A 23,674-nucleotide genomic window follows, 5' to 3' on the forward strand; every position below is an offset into this window, starting at 1 on the left:
ACGCAAGTATACCTGCACCTGTTTCTATTCTTAGCTACCCTAACACAACCCATGTGTTTACTTGTACCGCAATGGCTCCCAGCAGTCTCTGAAATACCATGCATCTTGTTTTTCAGGCTTCTGCTCATTCTAATAGAAGCAGTGCAAGAATCTCTTTCACCTCTGCCAGTGGCTACTGTCAATCTATTGGTCTTTGTCTCCCCCCAAGCTAGCAGTTTTCCGACCCACCTAACCCTGCCTCGATAGCATCAGCAAATATTCTTGCACCCTTTCTATTTAAGCGTATCCCATCCCTGTAGAAGCAATCTCTCCTGTTAACAAGTACAGTCCAGGCTGAAAAAAATTCTACCCCTTGAGCCTTGCACAATCTTTCCAGAGCCGAATTGATCTACAAGGCTCTCATCATATACTCCCTTCTATCGTGTCTGGGCAGAATTGCAGACACTTTCAAATTCAACCCTAATTCTCGGCTTTTATTCAACAGTGACCTGTACTTGTTAAGTAATTCTGCCGGTCTCCTACACTTAATATTATTAGTGCCAACGTGTACAACTATATCACCTTTTGTGCCCTTAAAAGATGATATTCGCTCTACAACGTCATCAACCTTTGCCCCTGGCAGACATACCCTGGTCCTGTTCCACCTATTTTTTTTACAAAGCATGTTCCCCGTTTCCCTGACAATAGAGTCACCAACAACTACTAGTTCCTTCGGGACCAGCGCATTCTGCCTTGGGGGTGGCCTCTGTGTCACGCAATGCCCAAGTGCAAGCTCTGGCGTTGATGTGGGCAGCTGAGAGCTTGATGGGTCCCTCAATTTAGTTTCTTCGAGGGCATCCACCCTGTCCTTCAAGCTCTCATATAGGCCCACAAGAACGCCGAGTTGTTGCTTGATATCGATACACTCCTTGCATCGCGCACACACACACAAAGACATCCCCCTTGGCAGTATCATGTCCCGTACCCGATTGCTCTGCAAACATCAAGCAAACAGTGCATTTTATAAGGCTGTGAGTCAGAGGACAACTGCCCCCCTCAGTTCTGCTCTGAGCCACAGCACTTCCATTAGCTTGAGTCTTTTGCTTTGCCGCTCTGCTCTGAGTCATGATTCTATTAATTAATTATAATTAATTATGTTATTAATTATGTTAAATATAATTAATTATATTATGTTTGTAATCTAAGTCGTTATATGTATTTATTTAAACGTACAATTTAACTGCTAACGAAGTTCAACTAACGCTATCTAGTACGGTATATAACTAGCGTATCACAAAGGAGGGAAAATTACGAACGGTTCCGGAGTTGAAACACATGGAAACCTTTACCGATACTTTTATGCAATTACAAGGCCGAGTAAAGAATAAATACACCAAATTAATCAGAAAATCACAAAATAACGCTTTACTACTAAATTTAAATCAAAAGCTTTAGAAAAAATGATGTATATCCTGCCTGGTTATTTCATAGTATGCTCACAAGATGTACGTATTCATTTCAATGCTCCACATGATGCATTGTTGCTTTCTTCCTTCACTGGCAGTTGTGCAGGAAGCACTTCCAGTTAGTGGGCTGGATGGTCTTGCCTTACTGTGGACAGCGTTACTTGCTCCACTGTCTTTCTCAGGAGACTGTCTCCAACTTTTCGAGCTGATCCCCCTGCCTAAGGATTGAATGCGAGTGACTTTATCCTGTACCACACTCAATGCAGTATGAATATTTCTCTGCAACATCATCCATCTATGGTGGACTTGTTTAGCTTCAGCTTATACCCAGTTGTTTATTAAATTTTTTAGTTCTCGCACGTGGCACCAGATGGCGCCACCATCTATCTCAGCTGTCACTCCACCCTTGGCAAAGGTAAGTCCAAGGGGAAACCTTGGGAATGTTTTTTTTTTTTTTTTTTTACATCATGTAATGTTATGTTTCCCAGCGTAATAGAGCTGCATTTGCTTCGACCAAGGCTGGATTCGAACCCGGGTCCATCAAGCTGGTAGTCCAGTGTCCTAACCACTGCCCCATCGCACCCATTATTATTATCATCATATAGTATATGGAAGCCTGAGGCTTTTGCTGCACTAGCTTGGGTAGAGTTTCGGAATTGTTGGTAGGATAGATTTTGCTGGTAGTTTTAAGACAGAGAATGGGATTGATATCTTTGTTGCTATAATGTTTTTGCCTTTCAGTAGTGGGAAAATTTTGTAGCAAGCCCAAAGTTATTCATAGCCTGATCGAAAAATAAAACAAGCTCTAGAATGTAGGCACCAGCAATTTTGATCACAAAGATAGGTATATTGTCGTGTACTGTGGTACCTTCAGAGGAGAGATTTTTGATCGCATCTTTCATCACCGCTTTCAAGATAGAAATACTGCTTAATTTGTTGATGGATGGCATACATTCTTTAAATTCTGCAAGGATTTCATTCATTGTTGAAGAATTGTGTGTTGCAACCAGAAGTTGAAAATGAAATCTGAAGGTAGTGAGTGAGTGAGAGATATTTTGGGGTATATTGTAGTCTGTCTTATTCCTATTAGATATGAATTGTTCGATTTCTTTCCTCTTTAGTTTGTTGAACTTATTGGGCTAAGAAATTTAGTCATTTTCCAAGTTACATTTTTTAAATTCCTGAAAGCCTTTTATTTTAATTTGAAAAGAGACTCAAGTTGTGGTGTTCACGAAACATTTTAGTTGAAAGAGGCAGCAGTGATTTTTGATGCCGCAATTTTTGGGATTGAGGCCAAACAGGTCAAGAAGAAAATCTATGCCAATTCTGTAGGACAGTGGAGCAAACTATCCTAAGGCTTAAGAGCTCCAGAAAGATGTCCCTGCTTCAAACATTTGAGGTTAATGGATCTCTTTTTGTAGCCTGGGTTCTTATCACACTGAAAGGGAATGTTAAAGGCAATTGTTTGAAATTGGATTGTGGTCAGATTCAAATGCAATTGATAGTGGGAGTTCGGAGGACATAGTGTTTGAGATTTGGTCAAGCAGTAAATTAAAGTCTCCTCCAATAATGATGGAGTGAGTTTGTTTTTTTTTTTTTTTGAGATTTTAGGGATAGCCCACTTTACAAATTCAGAGAATCTTTCCATTGAGGATTTCGGTGGCATATAGACAGATGATGTCCAGAAAGTAATCTGTGCAATTAGTTCTGACAGGAATTGCCTCTAAGTTAGATGAAGGGCATTTGGACTCTGACACTATCACAAATGAGTTCTTCAGGAAGATGACAGTTTCTTCACCTTTTTTTGTGGCTCTAGATGCCACTGCAGCATTATATTTGGTGAGAGAGGGGATAACGAATTTCAAATTTTCTTGTCCAGGTTTCTGTGAACAGGTTGAATTCATAGAATTTAAACAGGGTTATGGTTTCCAAAGCACAGAAATTATAACCCTGTCTTCTGGATATGTCTAATGATCTGCAGACTAATTCTATAATCTTGCTGCTTACTCTTCTGAGCAATCAGGCAATTTTATTTGGTAAGAGCGTGTGTGACTGGTTTACTGGATTCTATATTACACATAATTGTAATCAGTAGCTTTTTTCCTTGTTTTCCTTACAAATTAAAATAAAAGTAGCATTTAATTACAGTTGAGTTATAGAAATAATAACAGTGCTTATATTAATTAACTTATGTGCTGTTATAATAAACAATTTACTGTGGTTTTACAGTTCAGTTGTGGTTTGATTAAGTGACAGAAAACAGCTTTTTTTGCATTTTTCTTTGCCTGTCAGAATTTTCCAAAGAGAAATGCCATCAACTATCATATTTGCATGATAGAGGGAAAAAGCATTAATATTATTAAAGGGTGCAAAGAAAACTTGCTTTTGTGTTCTTCAGCTTGACTGAGGAAGAAAATTGTCTATACCTTTCCTTGTGTGAAGGCGTCATACAGATGAAGGCCAATCAATGTAGTAGTGTTTATATATCATAATGTAATGTTGTGTAACCACCCAGTTTTTTCCCTTGCCACATGGAGCTAGGTCAGATTTATTAATGTTGTGATCCTTTAAATTATCTTGCTGATCTTTTTGCCAGTGCATCCCACTCTAACTTGTCTTTGCAATCTGCATCTAAACTTATGCTTCCCAGTGCCGGACTGTCAGTCTTAGTCACCAAACGGGACAGTTTACTTCACTGATTAGCAACGATAATTAAATTTAAACTTCTTGAGGCTCGGTGTGTCATTTCTTCCTATTCGCCGATAGTTTATGTTGTACCCTCTGCTGTTCTGTATCCCATTTAAATGTGAAAATTTCGTCATACATATCTTTGGTCTCCTCACGTGGATATTCTCACAAGTCAAAGTCACCCTTTTAAGAAGCTGCCATTCTCTAGTTTCCAGAGATCAGGTCTGGAGGCCACACTGCATTATAGTTGTCTCAGGGGAAGCCAATTGATGTCATTAGTGTTGGAAATGTGTTGATTTCCTCTATGTTCAAAAGTTTTTTTTCATTTATCATTATTTATTTTTCACTTAATTTGTTCATCTAAATTTTACCACTTTCATCAGTAAATTCAAGTTACAAAAATTAAATAAGTGAAATTATACAAACAATTTCCTCTTTTCTTTAATATGGCAGTTTTTATTTCAAGCTTTCACCCCAGTGTAACTATTTTCTTTGAAATGTAAGAGCATTGTGGTGATCTGCCCACCTTTTGTTTGCTGGGTGCAGGGCAGAATTTGGACATGAAACCCTAAGCCAAAGCTTGGCAATGGGCCAAAAAAAGTAAAGGAAAATTAAGTTTGACTGCCCCTGTTCTGTATATATATATTTTTTTCATAATCTAATGTTATGATTACATAATCTAATGTTATGTTACTGATTTACTTATTTTTCAATCTTGTGAACTTTCCTGCAACTTCATAAAGCAATGCCCTTGAAAGTAAAATGGGTAAGAAGAAAATATTTTTAGTTATGTACTTTTTTTTTTCCTTGCATTATTTGCCACTGCTATAATTAACATACCATGTGCACTTAAATATACCACACTGTTTAAAACATTCTTGGTTCAAATGTGCTATCAAGGCATAAAAGGTGCAAATGTTTCCATTTTAGTCATACAGCAGTTTAATTTGTAGAAGTGGGGTGTAGATTAACAAAAATTATGCTTCACTTAGCCAAGTACATGCTCTTTAAGTGGACCAGGGTTCAAGCCCATGACTGCTGAATACAATTAACATTTGTATCAATGATTTATTGTCAACTCCACTGACCTGGTTGTTGTGCCAGAGTATAAACAAGAACAATTGTAAGTGTATGCAGTAGTAAGGAAAATGCTTTAAGTTTCATATCCCCTCCCTCCAAAGAAAGATGCACTGCAAAACTTGTCAGAGCTGTGAGTAGTGAAGAGATTCCAATACAATTTTAAGTTAACTAACTTAATGATTTCAGAAATTCATTTAGCAAGTTGCATCCCCACTGTTCACATGCACCAATAAATGCATTCTGTGGTTAGCCACCAGCAGATTTGACTGCCGTAAGTTAATGTTGCAATCTTATGAATTCACAACTGAAAGCCTAAACCTTGTTACAAAATAAAAGTTTTTATTTCTAAATAAATACACTACTCTCTGAATAGCCCAGTCCCCAGTCGATCTTCACCTGCTAACAACTGCAGCACAGGAATTAATAAACCTAGTCAAAGGAAAAATTAAAATGCATTTTTGTAAGTACATATACTGAAAATAATTCGCAGTGTATTTAATACTGTGATAAACAATATGAACTTAACTGAAAAGATCTGAGCAGAAGCTGAGAATGTCAATCTACTTCACTGCCAGTTTAGCTGCCTGCTTTTCTTTTCTTGTGTAATTTTTATTTTTAACTTTTATTTCTATATAATATCAATAAAATTATTGAAACAAGAAGTTCACAGTTGAAGTGTGAGCAAAATGTATTTGTTCCATGATAAATTACAATCAGTAACACCCCCCCCCCACCCCCACCAAATTTTTTATGGAACATTACAGAAATGATTTTGTTAGCAATTAGCCTGCAATTTTGTTGTCTGGATTTCATGGTTATACTCTCCTAGTTTCCAAATTTTAACAAACAGCTAAAGGAGATAAAGCAATTAAACAGGAATAAAATGAAATTTTTAACAAATTTAATTCCATTAATTGGCAAAAGTATTGTGATATTTAGTTTTACAATTTGTTTGTTTAGACTTATTATCCACGAAAATTGAAAAAACCTAAATTCTGGGAATTGACAGGTCCAAGATTGTCAGTTTTTGGATATTGTTTGTACCAGATTAATGTTAAGTTAATAACTGTTCAGTATAAGATATGCATAACATTTCTAAATTAAACTAGTAGTTATGTTCAACTTGAGATTCTTGTTTGATGAAAGCACTTTGAACCCACAAAGTACCTTCCCATATAAAAATGTTCTTTTTTTTTTTTTTGTCAATTCACTTGCTACTTTTGGAATTCACAAAACAATTTTGTGTGCAACCTCTTTACAATTAAAATAGTTTTAGTAGTACCACAAAACAAACATGGAACATAGGGCTTGATAGTCATCAAAAAATGAGAGCTTCCTTGGACTCAGGGGAGGTACCCATGGACTGGGGATGTGCAAATGTGACCACAATTCACAAAGGAGGAACAAAGGGTGTGACACAAGTAATTACAGACCTGCTAATTTAATTTCTGTTCCAGGGAAATTAATGGCGGTACTGATTAAAGAAGCATTGCAGATCATCTAGACAAGACTTCAATTATAGCTTGGACACAGCATGGGTTTGTTAAGGAGAAGTCTTGTCTGACCAATTTGATTGGATACTATGATGTGTTCACAAAGGAACTGGATGCAAAGAATAATTTTGATATATATTTGGATCTTAGAAAGGCTTTTGATACTGTTGCACTTGGAAGACTGCTGCACAAATTGCAGCAGTCTTCAGTTTTCATTGGAGGTAAATTGCTGCTATGGATAAAGGGATAGTTGAGTGGGAGAAGACAGAGATTGGTAACCAATGGACACTGCTCTTCATGGACTAATGTTATTAGTGGAGTCCTCCAGGGTTCAGTGTTGGGTCCATTGTTGTTTTCTGCAATGACAGTATACTGCTGCAACAGGATATAGAAAGGTTAAGCAGATGGGCTGAGATGTGGCAACTGAAGTTTAACATTGACAAATGTAAAGTACTGCATATGGGAGCCAGTAACACCAGAGTAACATATCAACTCTGTGGTATTACACTGACAGTGGTAGAGAATGTAAAGGACCTGGAAGTAATTGTGCAGTCAGATATGAAGTTTTCTGAGCAGTGCAGATGGTCTGCAAGAGTAGCGCATGGTGTCTTGTCAATGATATACAAGAATTTTTCTAGCAGGAATAAGGTCATATCCCCCTTGTATGAGGCAATGGTCAGACCACACCTTGAGTACTGTACACCGGTCTGAAGGCCTCGTTTTAGGAAGGATGTAAAGCTACTGGAACGAGTACAGAGAAGGGCAACAAGATTAGTGAATGGAACAATGGGTTGCTCTTACGAAGAAAGGCTTAAGTTTTGCAAATTACAGTGTCTGGAGACTAGGCACCTGCAAGGTGATCTGATTGAGGTGTATAAAGCCTTGAATGGTTTCAGCATGTTCAATGCTGATGGAATTCTTCCTCTTGATCAGAAGAATTATGCCTGAGAGGGCATAAATTCAAATTTAAGAAAGACACTTATAGGATAGACTTGTGGAAGTTTTCCTTTAGCCAGCAGGTGATTGATTGCTGGAAGAAACTTCCATCTGTTGTTGTAGAAGTTGATAGCTTAAATAGATTAAAGGTAGAACTAGAGAAACATTTGGATCGAGTGGATGGGTGAAATCGGAGCTTTTTTTTGGCTGATGCTGCATAAGCTTGCTTTCTTGCATCCCGTGCCTTTACTAATGCTAATGCTAAAAGGAGAGTTTTAACCTGCAGAGGCAACCTATTTAACTGAATTTCTCTTAGATATGTTTTCCTGGGTTTTTGCATAATTTCCCCTCTGCCTCATATGGTCCATTGCGATGTTTTTCATCTTAACTGTTTCAGTTGGATTTGCATACGGATTCTGCAATGTAATTCTCACAGGTATTTTGTTACACTCGGCTTGTCATTTGTTGTTGTCATGCACAGCAACGAGATCCTTTGGTTTATTGCTGGAGCATTATCCCTATCGAAGTGGTGCACGATTTAATGCTGTGGTTACGGTTTCTTTTTTCAGGTTTTTTGCCTCTGGGACATTGGTTCCTAACAAAATGAGACAGAAAATGATTGAATGCAAGAGAGCAAATGATCGAGAATGTAGTCCTATGTGTTGAAAATTTATCTATCCTTAGATATTATATTTATAAAAAAAAAAAAAAAAAAAAAAAAAAGTGTACTTCTGTATGTGTAATATGCCAAGTGTGTAAGTGGACCAAGTACATGCAGAGTGTGTTTTTATGACAGCCTCCCAATTAGATTGCAGTGGGGCATCCTATCAGGAAACCATCCTCTGCCTTGCTGATATCATGCCTCCTTGTTTAACGGCATGGCATAGGATCTGCTGACACTGACTTCAGCTGGCCTGGCCAGTGGGATTTGTAACAGGGATTTACTGTGCACGTACAATGTGATTCTCCGTCCCACATAGGATATTTCTGACCCCATGATTTCACTTCTCCCTTTTAACAGTATCCTTTCCCACCCAAAATTTTCACCTGATGGACTATCACTTGAAACTTGTTTCTGCTGTTAACAGTATCCCCTCCCTGTGGAGGATGGTTTCCTCCCACAGCGATGCCCCTTTATCCCTTTAACTTCCAATTTCCAGATGGAAAGTCTTCCTATCACCCACTTTCCTTATCTTCACTGCCCCCCCCCACATTCAATCACTCAACTATCACCCACCGCACTTCCTTTCCAATAAAAACTTCCAGGTTTTTTTGGGGGGGCCCTCCCAGGCAATATCCAGTGTTTGCCCCTACCAGACCTTACCTACACCTGACCTACCTCCTCCTCCTCCTCATGGTGGTAGACGTGCAATAGGGGGGTCCACAATAGGGGCCATGGCTAAATGGCCAGAGGAACAACAACAACATAGCAATACTATGCAGACTACACCAACATTCACACTATCTCTGGCCTTTACATAGTTCATATTGCAACACAGAGTAGTGTATGCAGAGTTGGGGGCCCCCAGGTGCCACAGTGAAAAAATGAATTTGCCATTGCTCATTATAGGAAGGATAGGTTAAAAAAGTTTATCAGAGTCCAACACACGAGTGTGGGATGTGCTGAAGTATTTTCGAGGATGGTAGTCAACATCTGAAAGAATTACTGGAATGGCCGTGAGTAAATAACCCATATTTACATACTAGATAGATTACTTACAAGCAGTCATAAATTTGTTACCTACTGCAAATAGTGTGTACTGATGCCAACTGCTGGCCAGCCTTATGGCATAGCCGTACAGAAGATAGAGCAGGCACACACACACACACACACACACACACACACACACACACACACACACACACACACACACACACACACACACACACACACACACACACAATGGCCAAATATTATCAGATTTTATAGCCGTGGTGACGGTTTCAAGTGATAAATCAACCTAATAACTTACCAACTTTTTAGAAGTACCATGTGGGACATTGATGTCACTCTTGCCATCAATTCAATAGCCTATAAAATTACAGACTCTAATGTCCAGCTAGCCTGGACACATCAGATCATACAGCCATCACCTTCAAACTAAACAGGCAATTACAAACAAATTTTTAAGGTTTTACGCAAAAGGTAAAACCTTAAAAAGGCAAACTGGCAGATTTTTGCAGAACATACAGAAGCTGAGATGCAGGAAAAAAAAAAAAAAAAAAAAAAAACCGAAAATGAGTGATCTAGATCAGGCAACTGTAGTCCGGATGAGCAAGCACTGACTATGACAAACATTTTAACAAAAACAGCAAACCTGTCTATCCCATGGAAAAGCCGCGGATGCAGGCAGTCCCCTGAACTGACTATACTTGGGAGAAGGGTGCACCAGGAGAAGAGAAATTTTCAAAGAGCTAGAACATCTTGGCCACAAAATAAGGTGGATGCACTGAGAGATTCTTATAGAACTCTCAGGAATCAATTTGCAGCCCTTATAAGAGACAATAAAAAGGAATGCTGGAAACACTTGGTGGGCTGGAAGCATTTAGAGAATCGGTCCAACACAGGGTTGGGGTTCCATCTGGTTTGACAGTGGTTACCACAACATCTCCTCTTGGCAGCTTGTCTGCAGAATAGTGACCAACAAGCTGCCAAGAGGAGATGTCTTGGAAACCACTGTCAAATCAGATGGAACCCCAACCCTGTGCTGGGGTTCCATCTGGTTTTTTTGTGGGCCGATTCTCTAAATAACATCCTAGACAGTATTATTCAAACTGAAAATAGGGTTCATTCCCCCACCCAGCTGGAATTATAAAAGAAAACACTGAATATGACAATGCCAATATTGAACCTCTGTTTACTACACAAGACTTAGAAATAGCACTATCTAAAACCAAAAACAATAAATGCCCAGCGTTTGACCTCTTAGAGGTTGAGATTATCAAAAAATTAGCAGAAATAGCACTAGACAAATTAATAGCACTATATAATAACTGTATGACAAAAGGTATATTCCCAAAAACACAGAAAAAAGCTGTGTTAAGTTTAATTCTCACAAATCCCAAGAAATCCCCTACTGATCCCAAATGATATAGACCAATAGCTCTACTCCCTGTACTAGTGAAAATATACAAAAGAAAATATAGCAGATTAACCCAATACTACACAGAAGCAGGTTTACATTCCAACAATCAGTATGGTTTTAAGAATGGCAACTCCATGGAGGATGTTATGCACCACCTACTGACAACAGTTAAACACTCAGAGGAGAAATATGTGCTAGCAATCTCTACTGACTTAGATGGGGCATTTGACTCACTCTGGTGGCCTAGTGTCCTTAGGAGACTCCACCAGGCAAATGCCCCACAAAACATATAAGGTAATAAACAGCTACGTTACAGACAATGTTTCAGTACGCACAAGGATCCAGGAATTGACACACCCTGTGAATAAATGCTGCCTGCAGGGTTCGATTCTTGGCCCTTTCTTCTGGAACATTGTTCTGGACGAATTTCTGGCCTTGGATCTGGGGCCCGTGAAACCTGGCCTTTGCAGATGACATGATTTTCCTTGTAAAAGGTAATATACAAGAGGTTGTAGAGCAAAGATCAAATGCCACCTTCTCGCAGTTGCAAGAGTGGGCACAAATACACATGCTCAAAATACTGTCTGAAAAAAAACCAAACAAATACAGGTAGTTCCCAACTTTACGAGTTAACTCGTTCCTAGAGCATGCGCTCGTAAAGCAGGAATTTATTTCACATAATTTTTTTTTCTTTTTTTTTTTTCTGTTTATACTCCGGCATGACAACCAAGTCAGTAGAGTTTACAATAAATCGTCAATATAAATATTTATCGTATTTAATAGTCACGGACTTGAACCTAGACAATGTTAAAACCAGGGGTTACATTATGAACAATGATTGAGAACAATTATAATTAATTGTTCAAATTATAATTTAAAGAAATTTGACTTACAAATGTTAAAGAATGTTTATTCATCATTATTGACTAACGCACACTTGTTGATCACTCGTTGGTTTGTTGCATAAGGAGTCGTCTTCTTCAGAAATGTTTCCAGAGGGGTTTGTTTCCAAGGTAATCTCTTCTCTTTTCTTTATAAATTTCACGATAGCATGCATAAGCATTTTTTAATGGCACGCACAAATTGCAACTAACTAACACGATACGTGCAAGTGTGATTGCAACTAACACGATTCACACAGAGTAACAAGTTTACGGAGAAGGAAAAAAAAAAAAAAAAAAAAGGAATGAAGAGAAGATTGAAAATTTATTTATGTTTTTTATATGATTGCAGATTTTAGTGAAGGGCAACTCATTTCACATAATGCCGTAACGTAAAAACCCACAGAATTTCAGTTATCGGGATTATGGAAAATGCAATAAGATCGCGTTTACTACCCGTTTATAATAGATTGCACTAACAGAAAAGCCCAATAAACCGGAAAGTGCAAATTGTTTTTATTGTTTTATGGTAGTGACCTCCAGAAATATGTTTTACAAAAATATCACAAAGGCATTCAAAAACTGATTCTTATAATGGAACATATGATAATGATGAAAGTATAATGCATTTTAATGATTTGAATTGGTAACTAATACAATTTCCATTATAAAAATGACCTTATAATGGGATAAATAGCTTAGTTATATAGCGAAAATTTCAACTTCCGAGGTCTTGGAACTAATTACCAAAAAAAAAAAAAAAAAAAAAAAACTGTGTTATTGGGTTCACATTACGATATTTTCATGATATGATGGGGTCCTCTGGAACTAATTAATATCGTAAAGTGGGGTACACTGTATTGTATAGCTACGCGCGTGGTTTGAAATGCGGTATTCATGAATATTTAACATTCATTTTTTTGCAATAAATGTTCATATTTTCAATTTTGTTGATATTTGGAAAAGAAAAAAAAAAAAAATTCATAAACCCGGGAACTCGTAAAGTGGGAACTGCTTGTACTTCTAAAAGGCAATTTGGACACAAGAAGACATCCACAAATCAAAATTAATACAATTACTATAAAAATGGTAACAGAACTAAAATATCTTGGAGTGGTCTTTGATTCAAAATTAACTTTTCATCCCCATTTGATCTACTTGGCAAAGAAAGTGGGAAATTATGCAGGTATGATTGCCAGGATCAGTCAAGTAGACTGGGGGCTCAAAAGAAAGACCCTGGCAAACATATACCATGCCATGTTCCTACCTGTTATCACCTATGGAGCTGGTGCATGGTTCACCTGCTTGGTCATAGTAAGAAATAGGAATAAATTAGAATCGATACAAAGGACAATACTTCTCACTATACCAGAGCATGTCTCACAGTAAGCACACCTGTGCAACATTTGCTGGCCAGAGCTCTCCCACTTTATATTATAGACTCAAAAAGGCATATCCACAGAATTTCTGGGGATAGCCCTTGATATACCCAACACTTTCAATGCTGAAAGAAAAAGAATAGCCACAAAACTCCACTAGTTATGGCAAACAAAGTGGGAGCAAGAAAGAAGAGGTCTGGCTAACAAACGGTTTCTGCCACAGGTGTCAATGGTTAGCCCAAAGCCACCTAAGTGGCATGCCCCTGGACTTTCTACAACATTTATATTCACAGATCACAGCTCCCTAGAGACAAAACTAACCTCCTTAGGGCTGACTGATGACACAAACTGCACCTGTGGCAAGAGTGAAGTCTGAGCACAAAATGGCTCCCTTCCCAGGGGAGAAGAACATCTGTTAATCATAAAAGAGGAAAACTATAAAGCCATTACAACCTTCCCACAGAAAGAATTTGAAATGTGCAGAATTATCCAAAGGGCAATTCAGCCCCCAGCAATTAAACAATAATCAATAATAAAAATTGCCCACCTTTCCCACCATGCCCAGGTCTTCAGCCCTTAAATCCTCGGAAATTAGGTGGCCAGGCCCACCAGAGTACTTAAATAATCTACTGGGTGCCTGACCTGCCTCTTTGTGGCAAAGTATGAGCAATGGTGGGTCCTAATAGGGGCCCAACGGCTAAATGGTCAGAGAAACAACAGAACATAACACTACACAACAAATCACACCTCACACATTTTAAATCTCTGACCTCCCCAGAGTTCTGTGTCACTTACAAAGACAACGTGGATATGGGGGGAACCCCTGGTGCCGTCAGACAACTAACATACTTTACACTTTACCACAGATAGAGTAAGCAGAAATCGACAAATTTTTTCTCCATTCAAGTCTTTTGGCAGAGCCTAAAGCAGTCCACTCTACCTCTATAAGAGCACTTATAGGCCTAGTCCATTTAGATATGTTGGAAATAGTAATGAACTTTTTCACAGCAATCATTTTTCTGTTGTTCGTCAAGTTGACATTCCCATACAGAAACACCTTCATACCCTTGGTCTCTTAAAAAAGCTTCATGATCCATAGTTTCTTCATATAGGGATGATATTAAGTTTCTGTGAATCTGTATTGTGTTAGGTCAATAGCATCAGCAGTACCCATTAAAGTAACACCCACAAAACTCATCTATGAAAAAAGGCCCTCTGAATGTGCATGTCATATTGAAATATGTGGGTTCTGTTTTTCCTGCTGGGTAACAGAGATTGCGGACACTCATTGTGTTTGGAGTAAAAAGTTACAGGCACTCATATGCAGCTTTGAACTCTAATCTGCAATTTAACAACCACAGTCAGTTGGTTAATATAAAACTCAATAACAGAAATGACCCCCACAGAGGTCACCTTAAAAATAAAGCAAAATAAATAAACATGGTCAAACTCAAAGCAGCAGCGACCATTACTATCAAGGTGGGGACAGACCATCACACCACAAGTTGCTGTCCCCATCACAAGGAGGATGGTTTCTATCTATGGCTGCATATGCACTTACTGATGTATATAACATACTAGAAAAACTGGTCATAAAACTCCTGACAATCAAGAAATCCAGGAATTGTATTTTCATACTGAGTGAAAGTCCTTGCTCAAGCTGAACCTTTAAGACAGCATAAATTGGACAATAACACAATGTGGATGCCATCTCTGGTTCACTACACAAGCACAAGTCTGAAGGGACTAAGGTCCAACTAAAAAGCTGGGACCTCAAGCCATATCCAGTGAGGATATAACAGCCTAAACAAGCAAGCAATGGCATGTGTTGTGGGCTTGCAGTCAGAATGGAGGGAAGCAAGGTATACAAGCACCTTCCCTCCTCAGAATTAGTCCATTGGTTCTGTTATATGGTATCTAATTCACTACAGATCAGTCTCCGCTCTATATTACTGGCGGGCCATCAGCCACCACCCCAACTGGGAATGACTTGATGCCCAAAATCTATTTGTGAATTCCTTGCAGACAAAACATTAAGCAGGACTTGATCACGAGCATGTCTGTGGAGATCTCCCCCCTCAAGAACACACACACAATGCTTCCATAGCCCTCTACACTGAAAGAAGATACTTTCGCACAGTGACATGCACTATGGACTTTCCCAAAGCTTCTGCTGCACATCACGAATGGGACAAAGATATTATCATAAAGGAATGGAGGGCTCTGTCCTTTATATCCCAATCAGTGTAGGGAACTCTGGAGCTTACTGTAGTCAACCTTCTCTCCAATGCATTGCATGTGAGTTATAAAACTCAAATGCTCATCTGGGCAGATACCAAGATACACTATCTGCTTGACCATCCTTGTCGAGAAAGTCCCAGCACAAACAATGGGTGTCCTAGCCACACTAGCAGCCTCCTTAGCAGCACAGTAAAGGACTTATTCATAGAGATCCCAACCTTATGCAGGCTGGACAAGGAGAGAAGTTGGCCCAAACAGGCAGCTGCCTTATTTTCAATCTCCTTGAGGGAGATTACCTGCACAAGGAAAACACAATCATGTAAGCAATAGCTGTTACACCATCCACATTATGCATGCTCAAAAATCACCAAGGACTATGTTCCAAAGGGCAGCCACATTCCCAGATAAACTCGGATTTTCTCTCACTGTTGTAACCAAGGTATTATTGCATGAGAGAGAGAGAGAGAGAGCTGTTTAAATCCAAATTGTCTATCTGAGGCCAACCCCTGAGCACCATAATATTTCATAAGGCACTCAAGGATAGCCTCTCCATTTTTCCCATAACACAGCTATAGGCAGATAAGAACATGGGCCATCCATGGGCTTCTCCAGGCTCTTAAGAACTCTCAAAACCACTCTTTTACAGACTGAGGGAAAAATTTAGTCTCTGAAACAGTCAATAGTCTCTCAATGAATAAGCCAGGACAAGCATCACTGAAATTTTTAAGAAATGCCTCCAGAAAATCATCCCCAGGAGCCTTGCCATCATTGGTCTGATCATCGCAATAAGCTCTGTTCTGGTTTACATGTCAAGCTGTTGCTCGTTGTCTGTACCATTAAGCATAAAAAGCTCTCCTGAAGTATTCGTCACTGCAATGAAACAGCCAAGGGATTATTCCTGTTGTGGACCATGAACAGTTGACATAACATCACTTGGTTACCATGTGAGTAACGGTATACAGAGCCCCTATGGATCAATTAACCCCTGCGACTACACAAAATGTCTCCAAGAGTCTCTTTTGGAGACAAAGATCTTCATATGCTGTCTCCACAGGTCCCAATATTCACACTAAGGAATGTATACTTGCCACAGACATTTGTCTTTTCTTCCACTGGTAATGGTTACATGCACCTTTCATTCTATGTCCCAATTGCAAAAGTTCAGGAGTCCACCATGGCACAGATGTCTGGTCTGCCCTTCCTCAGCTTTACCAAAATTCCTACATATCATTTACAAAACCCCATGATCTGCCCTGGCAGCCTGTCTGCATTGCTCAGATATGAAGTTTTCTGAGCAATGCAAACAGGCTGCCAGGGCAGGTCATGGGGTTTTGTCAATGATATAAAGGAATTTTGCTAGCAGGGAGAAGGAGGTGATTGTCCCTCTGTATAAGGCAATGGTCAGGCCACGCCTTGAGTACTGCGTACAGGTCTGGAGGCCTCATTTTAGGAAGGATGTAGATTTACTTGAGCGTGTACAGAGAAGGGCAACAAGATTGGTGAGGGGAATGAAGGGATCCTCTTACCAAGGGAGGCTTAAGTTCTGCAAATTGCAGTGGCTGGAGACTATCAGATCACTTGTGCGGTGATCTGATTGAGGTGTATAAGGCCTTGAATGGGTTGAGCACGCTGAATTCTGATGGGATCCTTCCACTTGTTTAGATTACAAATCTAAGGGGGCATAATATATTTCATAAAAATGATCATATTGATGAGTCTTCTCCCGTCTGTATCTGAAAAAAAGAAAAGTGTCCTCGGATCTTTATAATTAAAAATACAATTAAGCTTAGAATGTGTTAAAGAAAAATAAACTCACAGGTCTCAGAATCTGGGGTCCCTCAGATGACCTCTGGCTCTGCCTGAGATTTCAATAGTCATTGGTTGAAAAGAATTCAGAATTCTGAAAAATTAAAAAGTTTATTATCATTCCGTGCAAAATCAAATCACATGTCTAAGCAAGTGCTTTGAGAAAACTCACCTCAGAACACTGCAGATTGGTGAACAATTCATTCTTGTTCACTGTGGCAAGGTGGGTGGCCTCACTTTTGCCTGTTCAGCCATCAAAAAAAGCAGCATTCATCTTATATGTCAGCGATAACCAATTAACATCAATGCCTCTTGCCATCTATCTATCTATATATAAAATCAGTTCCCTGTCATTTAACAGCCAATATAGCAATTTCCTTGATCCTGAATGAGCCATGCTCCCTTACGGGGGTGGAGAACAACTAAAAGTAAGTATGAAGACTTACTTCACCAGATGTCAGAGAGGCTGTTCCCTTATCAATGGACACATGTTATACTAGATTCGAGGATGAGCATCGTTTTCACCTTAGGGTACTAACATTGTTCTTTTATAATTAACAGCAAAAACTCTATGAACTGTGCTTTTCATCTGTTCCATAATGATAGTTTTTCAGAGAAAGTGTTCGATGAACTGTCAAAATCTGATCACTTGAAAAAACAAAATGTAAGAATTTCTAAAACATTACCAGGTGATTTTTTCAGACACACGTTCAATGAAGTGTCAGAACATGTTCACTTTCGATAACAGATGTAAGAACTCTCAGAACCGCCTTTGTCACCCTTAATGTCCTTTTACTGAGACACGTTTGATTGAAATGTCAAAGAAAAAACAGAAATGGAATAAACTTGCTCAGTTCCTTTAGATGAAGGCTCAAAAACATGCAGACATAAGAACTTCAAAAATGTTAGCAGCTGATATAGTTTTCTTGAGACGAAAACATTTTATAAAAGAACTAATGATCTCAAACAATCAAAAAACAAGCTGAAATAACATGCCTGCCTGGTTCATGGGGAGAAGCTACAGAATAATGCTAAAAGATAAAATTTATGGTTACAAAATAATCACTGAATTCCTTGGAATGAAAGAGAATTATCATACAATGAAATTCATAAATAATTGAGCAAGAAATAAACAAACATTCAGCATATATTCATTAAAGGATTTGAGAAAAAAAAAAAAAAATTGGAAACACTAACATTGCTGCCCACCAATCAATGGGCGTAATTTTAAAACCAGGCTATGTGCTTGGTCCCATTCTGCCTGATTCTGTGCAGTACAGGTATTTGTAATGCACAGAATCAGTACAAATACCTGTACTGATTCTGTGCAGAATGTATCTGTACAAATACATTTCATAATTAATTGGATAAGTAACAGTTTAAAATAGTTTCAAGTGCAGTTGCAATTTTTCAATCTAGCTAATTAGCAATTTTCTCTATGCTCTGAACTACTGTCATCCAAAACGGCTAGTGATAGTGTCTGGAATGCAGCTATCCCCGGAAAGAATTGCATGTTTTTCCAGACTAAGATCAACTACAATTCTTCAAGTCTTTCATTTGATTTTGATGTGACCATTTTTAAAAATGGCCAGTCATATATACATCTAAAGAAAACTCACTGGAATGAACTGAGACAACTGCAAGAAGTATTGTTATTTATTCAATGCAGAGCTCAGAGACTGTATTGCCAGCAATTTCAAAGTTCAGACTGAAGGAGGTCGTGCTATTCTGTGAGTGATGGCTTCAAACTGGGTGAACAGTTTCAATAAGATTTTGTTGAAAGTGAGATGTTCGATGCAGAAAGTGCAACATATGGATGAGTTCATCGAAATTCTTGACGGAGAAAAGGGCACGTTCTATTTCATGCATGAATCCATAATGGATCAGTTCCGTACCATGCCCAAAAATATGAAAGAACACATTACTCTGGTGATTGTAAAATTCCATTCACACAAGAACATTAACATTTAGCCTAGACTCATACCTTATAATGTAATAGCAGACTTTGAAGAAAGATGTCAATTGAATCAAAAGGAACCACAGCTTAACATTTATAATTTACAAGCAATGATGGGAATGATTTCAGAACTTTGAAGCTCCTGTGCAGCTTGTTACTTCCAGTTTTTCCATTTCACTGAACAGTAATTCTGATTTTTTAAATAGTGTTACTGTCATTGTAAACAACAACGTAGCTTTAAAATGTTCATTGACACTTGAAATTAAGTTTCATTGAGCGTCATTTTTTAATGTATATATGAACGTTTAAATATAAACTTTAATCTAGCGAATTTTTTTCACAGAAAAAAAATACCTACATAAGAAGCTGTTTCAGTTTGCATGAATATACACATTAATCGTCACTTTTATCAGAAATACGCTGTTACCCATATGAATTTTTCACGGGTTCAACAAGACTAGCAAAATTAAGATCAAAAGAATTACACAGTCTGTCAACTCTATTAAAATGCTTTGCCTTTCAGCTTCAACAAGAAACTAGTTAATTAATTATCAATTTTTTCCCTCAGAGAGATGGTGCTATTTAGGAAATTCCAAGTTGGAAAAAAATAAAATAAAAGTTGGGTTTTTCATGGCACCACTAGAAAAATTAAACTTTCCAAAGTGTATTAATTACTAAGTCTAGATTCCCTAATCAACTTTAAAGTCTACTAACATTTTTTTCAGAGATGGCACCACTAGCAAAATTAAGTGCAAGAGTTTTGAGACTCTGTCCAACTTACATAATCAGCATTTTTTCCAGAGATTGTGCCACTAGAAAAATTAACTTAAGTTCAATCAAGATGTCATCTTCACATTAAGATTTATAAAAATTAATAAATCCACCCACTCTTAATTCACCCTTCCCATCAAAATAAATATATCATCATCTAACAGGTAAAATAATACTAAAAAAAATCAGCATGAAAGTTCCATTAAAACCAAACCCTTAATTAAACTTCTTATTAAATTGCTATCTTTGTTGTTTGGATTCCATCCTTATCTACTCACACTAAAACTGTTATTTATTCAAGAGTAAAGATTTGTTTGCTACAAACAAGTTTCTCTGTTCGAAATGCAATGTAGCCCCAAAAACGGCAACATATACATTTCATGCAGCCCTCAGTAGGTTAAAAGAAAATCTAAAACCACACAAGTATTAGGTAATATAGTGAAATTGTCAATGCAATTTTTTATTAGTTCTGGTACCTTATCAGCATGTTCAGAAAAGCTGAACATGCTGATAATGCTGTTGAAGCTGTCCAGTGTTTCATTTTGTTATCTATCACAGAGGAGGGGAAAAACATAGAGGTATATAAACTAATAGCACAAAGTAGGATGATATCAGTAGTAAAGGTCAATATGTAATTCTCAGGCTTTTTTTTTAACATTTTCTACCACTGTACTATTTTTTCTCCTATTGTAGTTCACTAAGTGAAATGTAAATTCATAGAAAACCCAGCTTATGACTGTGCCAGTGATTATCAGATACTGCACCAGAAAAGTTAACTATGCAAGAACACCAAGTCTTAATTGTTTATACAATAATGTCAGAAGTGTCGTCAATAAAATGAGCGAATTCGAACTGCTGGTTAGGGCCAGTAACACTAACATAATAGGGATTATGAAAATGTGGTGCCACCTGGAGATAGAGGATGATGGGTTTCAGGACGTGTTTACAATTTAGGAAGGACAGGGCAGATAGAACAGGAAGTTGAGTCATGCTTCTTATCAAAAGCAGCCTGAGCACAATGAAATTTCCTGGATTAAGATGTTCCACATGCTAGTATAAAATCTGTATGGTGTGAGATAGTTGAAAGCAAAGATATGAGAATGGGAGTAATCTACAGGCCAAGTGATTGTGAAGATTATAATGAGAGCCTCTACATGCAAATGGAATGGGCAAGAAAACGTGTATTAAAATTAAAACTGTTAAAATTAAAGATGAACATCTTATTATGGATGATTTCAATTTCCCTCTAATTGGTTGGAGCAAATGGGAAGGAAACTTGACATGGGTAACAAAATTTTTAAATCAACTAGATGATTGTTATTTGTATCAACATGTCGGGGAAAGAACTAGAGACAAGAATATTCTAAAACTGATCATCACCCATGAACCAGATGACATAATAGAGTTAACAGTACAGGAACCAGTAGCAGGAAGTGATCATGGAGTTCTATGGTGGACAATGAAGAGAGAGAGAGAGAGAGAGAGAAATAGCAGTAGTTAAAAGCAAAGAATGGGTTATAATTCCAAGAAAAGAAATTTGATGGCGTAAGGAGTTACATCATAGCCTCTTAACTGGGTAGATATCTCACAGAGCAAATGCAATCAAATTATGGTATACCTTTAAAACATTAATCACAGAACCCTTGAATGTGCATATACCATTAAAAAAATACTCAAGGAGGATTCCAAGTTGCATGAATAATAAAGTGATCAGATTCCTTGAGCAAAACAAGACAACATGGAAAATTTAGAGCAATAAAAAATACTGTAGCCTTTAACAGCTACAAACTGATCTGTAATAGTGCTACAGAAAAGGTTAGGCTGGCAAAGGCAGATTATGATTAATCACTGGCAAAGAATGGGGATCACATATATAAATGCAAAGAAGAGCAAGAAAAATCAGATCAGCCCCTTAAGTAATGAACATGGGATAGTGTTAGATACCCCTGCTGATGTTGCAGATGAACTCAACAGTTACTTTGCATTGATATTTGCAGAAGAAAAATCCTTCATGTCAACGAGAAATTATGGGTGTACAGTTGAAAAATATGCAATTAATGATATTGAAATTTCATGATTTAAATACAGTAATCCCCCCGGTATTCGCGGGGGTTACATTCCTGAGAAATGCCACGAATACCGAAAACGCGAATACTGAGTTATGGCTCCCATAGTAATAAAGGGGTTCCGGTCCAAAGTATGAAATATATAAGAAAAACTAGTCTAAAATTTTGTCTATGTATGTATTATAGGTACCTTCATAATATGACTATGTACATAGACAATACATAGTGAAATGCAAGCATATGGCATCGAAATGAAAATAAGAAACAATTTAATATTAAATGTAATATTTATTAGAAATTTAAAACAAATCTTTCAAACTAGCGCCTTTGCTAGCTAAAAAACTTATCCCGCCAGTGCTATCCCCAGTTTCGCTAAAGTGTTGATAAAGGAGTTTTGCCTTTTCACGAATAATGAGTGAACTTAACGGAATTTTATTTTGAGTTCGGTCTTCTATCCACAGATTTAAAGCTTTTCCATTTTTTTCTAATTTAACATCATGAGTTAGAGCAAATTTTTGAAGCAATTAGCGCGTTTTCACGGACACTATGGCGGATTTTTTCTTACAATTTCTTGATCGATCGTACTGTTGACTCATTGATTTTATGTTTTGCCACTGAGAAGACACTTTCACCGTTAGAAATTTTGTCTAATAACTCAATTTTATTCGCCAATGTCATCACCTTCTTTGATAATTTCACATTCACATTTCCCTTGTTATTCGTAGCCACATTTTTGTACGGGTTAGAAAGAACTTGTCCAAATAAAGTCACTTTCTTCCGTTAACACACTCAAAAAAGTCTGTTTTACACTGCAAAATGGTAGATTTATCAATTTTGTAAGCATACCAATTTATAAATTGATAAATTTATTCAATTTTAAAGCATATAAATTAAAAACAAATGATGAAACCTTCCGTGGCAAGCGCATAACACATACCGAACAAGGATTAGCGAGAAACATCCACGCTCGTGATTTTTTGTCACCCCTCTCCCCCACCCACTGAGTGCTGTTTTGACCGGGAAAGATAATTTTAGCCACGCCCATGTTTTTTATGGCAGAAAATGTTCACGGCACTTTAAAATTCACATTTTTTTAGGTTTAATTTTATGTTAAATCAGCGACCGCTAATAGCGGGGGTTTACTGTACTCTCGAGCCTACGGGCAAGCGAGGCTTCTAGGGGTGATGGCACATACACTACAATTTTAAGGGAGGCAGCAAATGAGTCCATTGAATCATTGAGGCTAATTATGAGAGATCACTGGACTCAGGAGAGATTCAGTTTGATTGGAAAAGTGCCAATGTACCTATAATACATAAGGGCTGTTCTAAGAGTGCAGTGGGAAATTACCGACTGGTCAGACTGAATTGAGTAGTGGGGAAAATCATGGAGGCTGGAATTCAGGATTATTTACAGTGGCAGACAAAAAAAACTGCAGCACTTGTGAATTTTGCAAATAATGTGTTTTGTGCTACATTGTGGGTTGCAGAAATGTTCAAAATGCATGTTAGATGGGATATCTCTGTGAATGAAATCCAAAAAAAAAAAAAAAGACTCCACCTGATATACCTAATTGCCATAAATATTTTGCAATGCATAATTAATAAAAATATGAGAAATCATGCAAATGGCAATCATGACAACCAAACACATTTTATTGCATTTACATATACAAACTGAAATGACAAGTTAACACAATAGCATTATGTATTGTAAATAAGCAAAACAAGTCCTCAATATTTTGTTGTTCCCCCATGAGCTGCAATTACAGCCTTGCAATGATCTGGCATAGAGTTAATTAACTTCTGGATATACGGTTGCCCAATTTCATGGTACCACACCCTT

The 23,674-nt window shown here is 37.7% G+C and overlaps 1 protein-coding gene across 1 annotated transcript in view; it reads right to left on the reverse strand.

Annotated features, from left to right (window-relative positions):
• Window positions 1-5,551: 5,551 nt before the first annotated feature.
• Window positions 5,552-23,674, reverse strand: part of LOC150089337 (immediate early response 3-interacting protein 1) — a 71,724-nt gene continuing 53,601 nt past the window's right edge. Inside the window, exons 3-4 of the mRNA XM_090368510.1 lie at window positions 17,046-17,129; window positions 5,552-5,642 (exon numbers count right to left, since the gene is read on the reverse strand). Coding sequence (XP_090224636.1) covers window positions 17,122-17,129 — 8 coding nt within the window. The 3' untranslated portion in view covers window positions 5,552-5,642; window positions 17,046-17,121. The remainder of the gene's footprint in view (window positions 5,643-17,045; window positions 17,130-23,674) is intronic.

This window comes from Mastigoproctus giganteus, chromosome 2, assembly GCF_048544385.1.
Source record: "Mastigoproctus giganteus isolate SK-2022 chromosome 2, ASM4854438v1, whole genome shotgun sequence".
Taxonomy (NCBI): Eukaryota; Metazoa; Arthropoda; class Arachnida; order Uropygi; family Thelyphonidae; genus Mastigoproctus; species Mastigoproctus giganteus.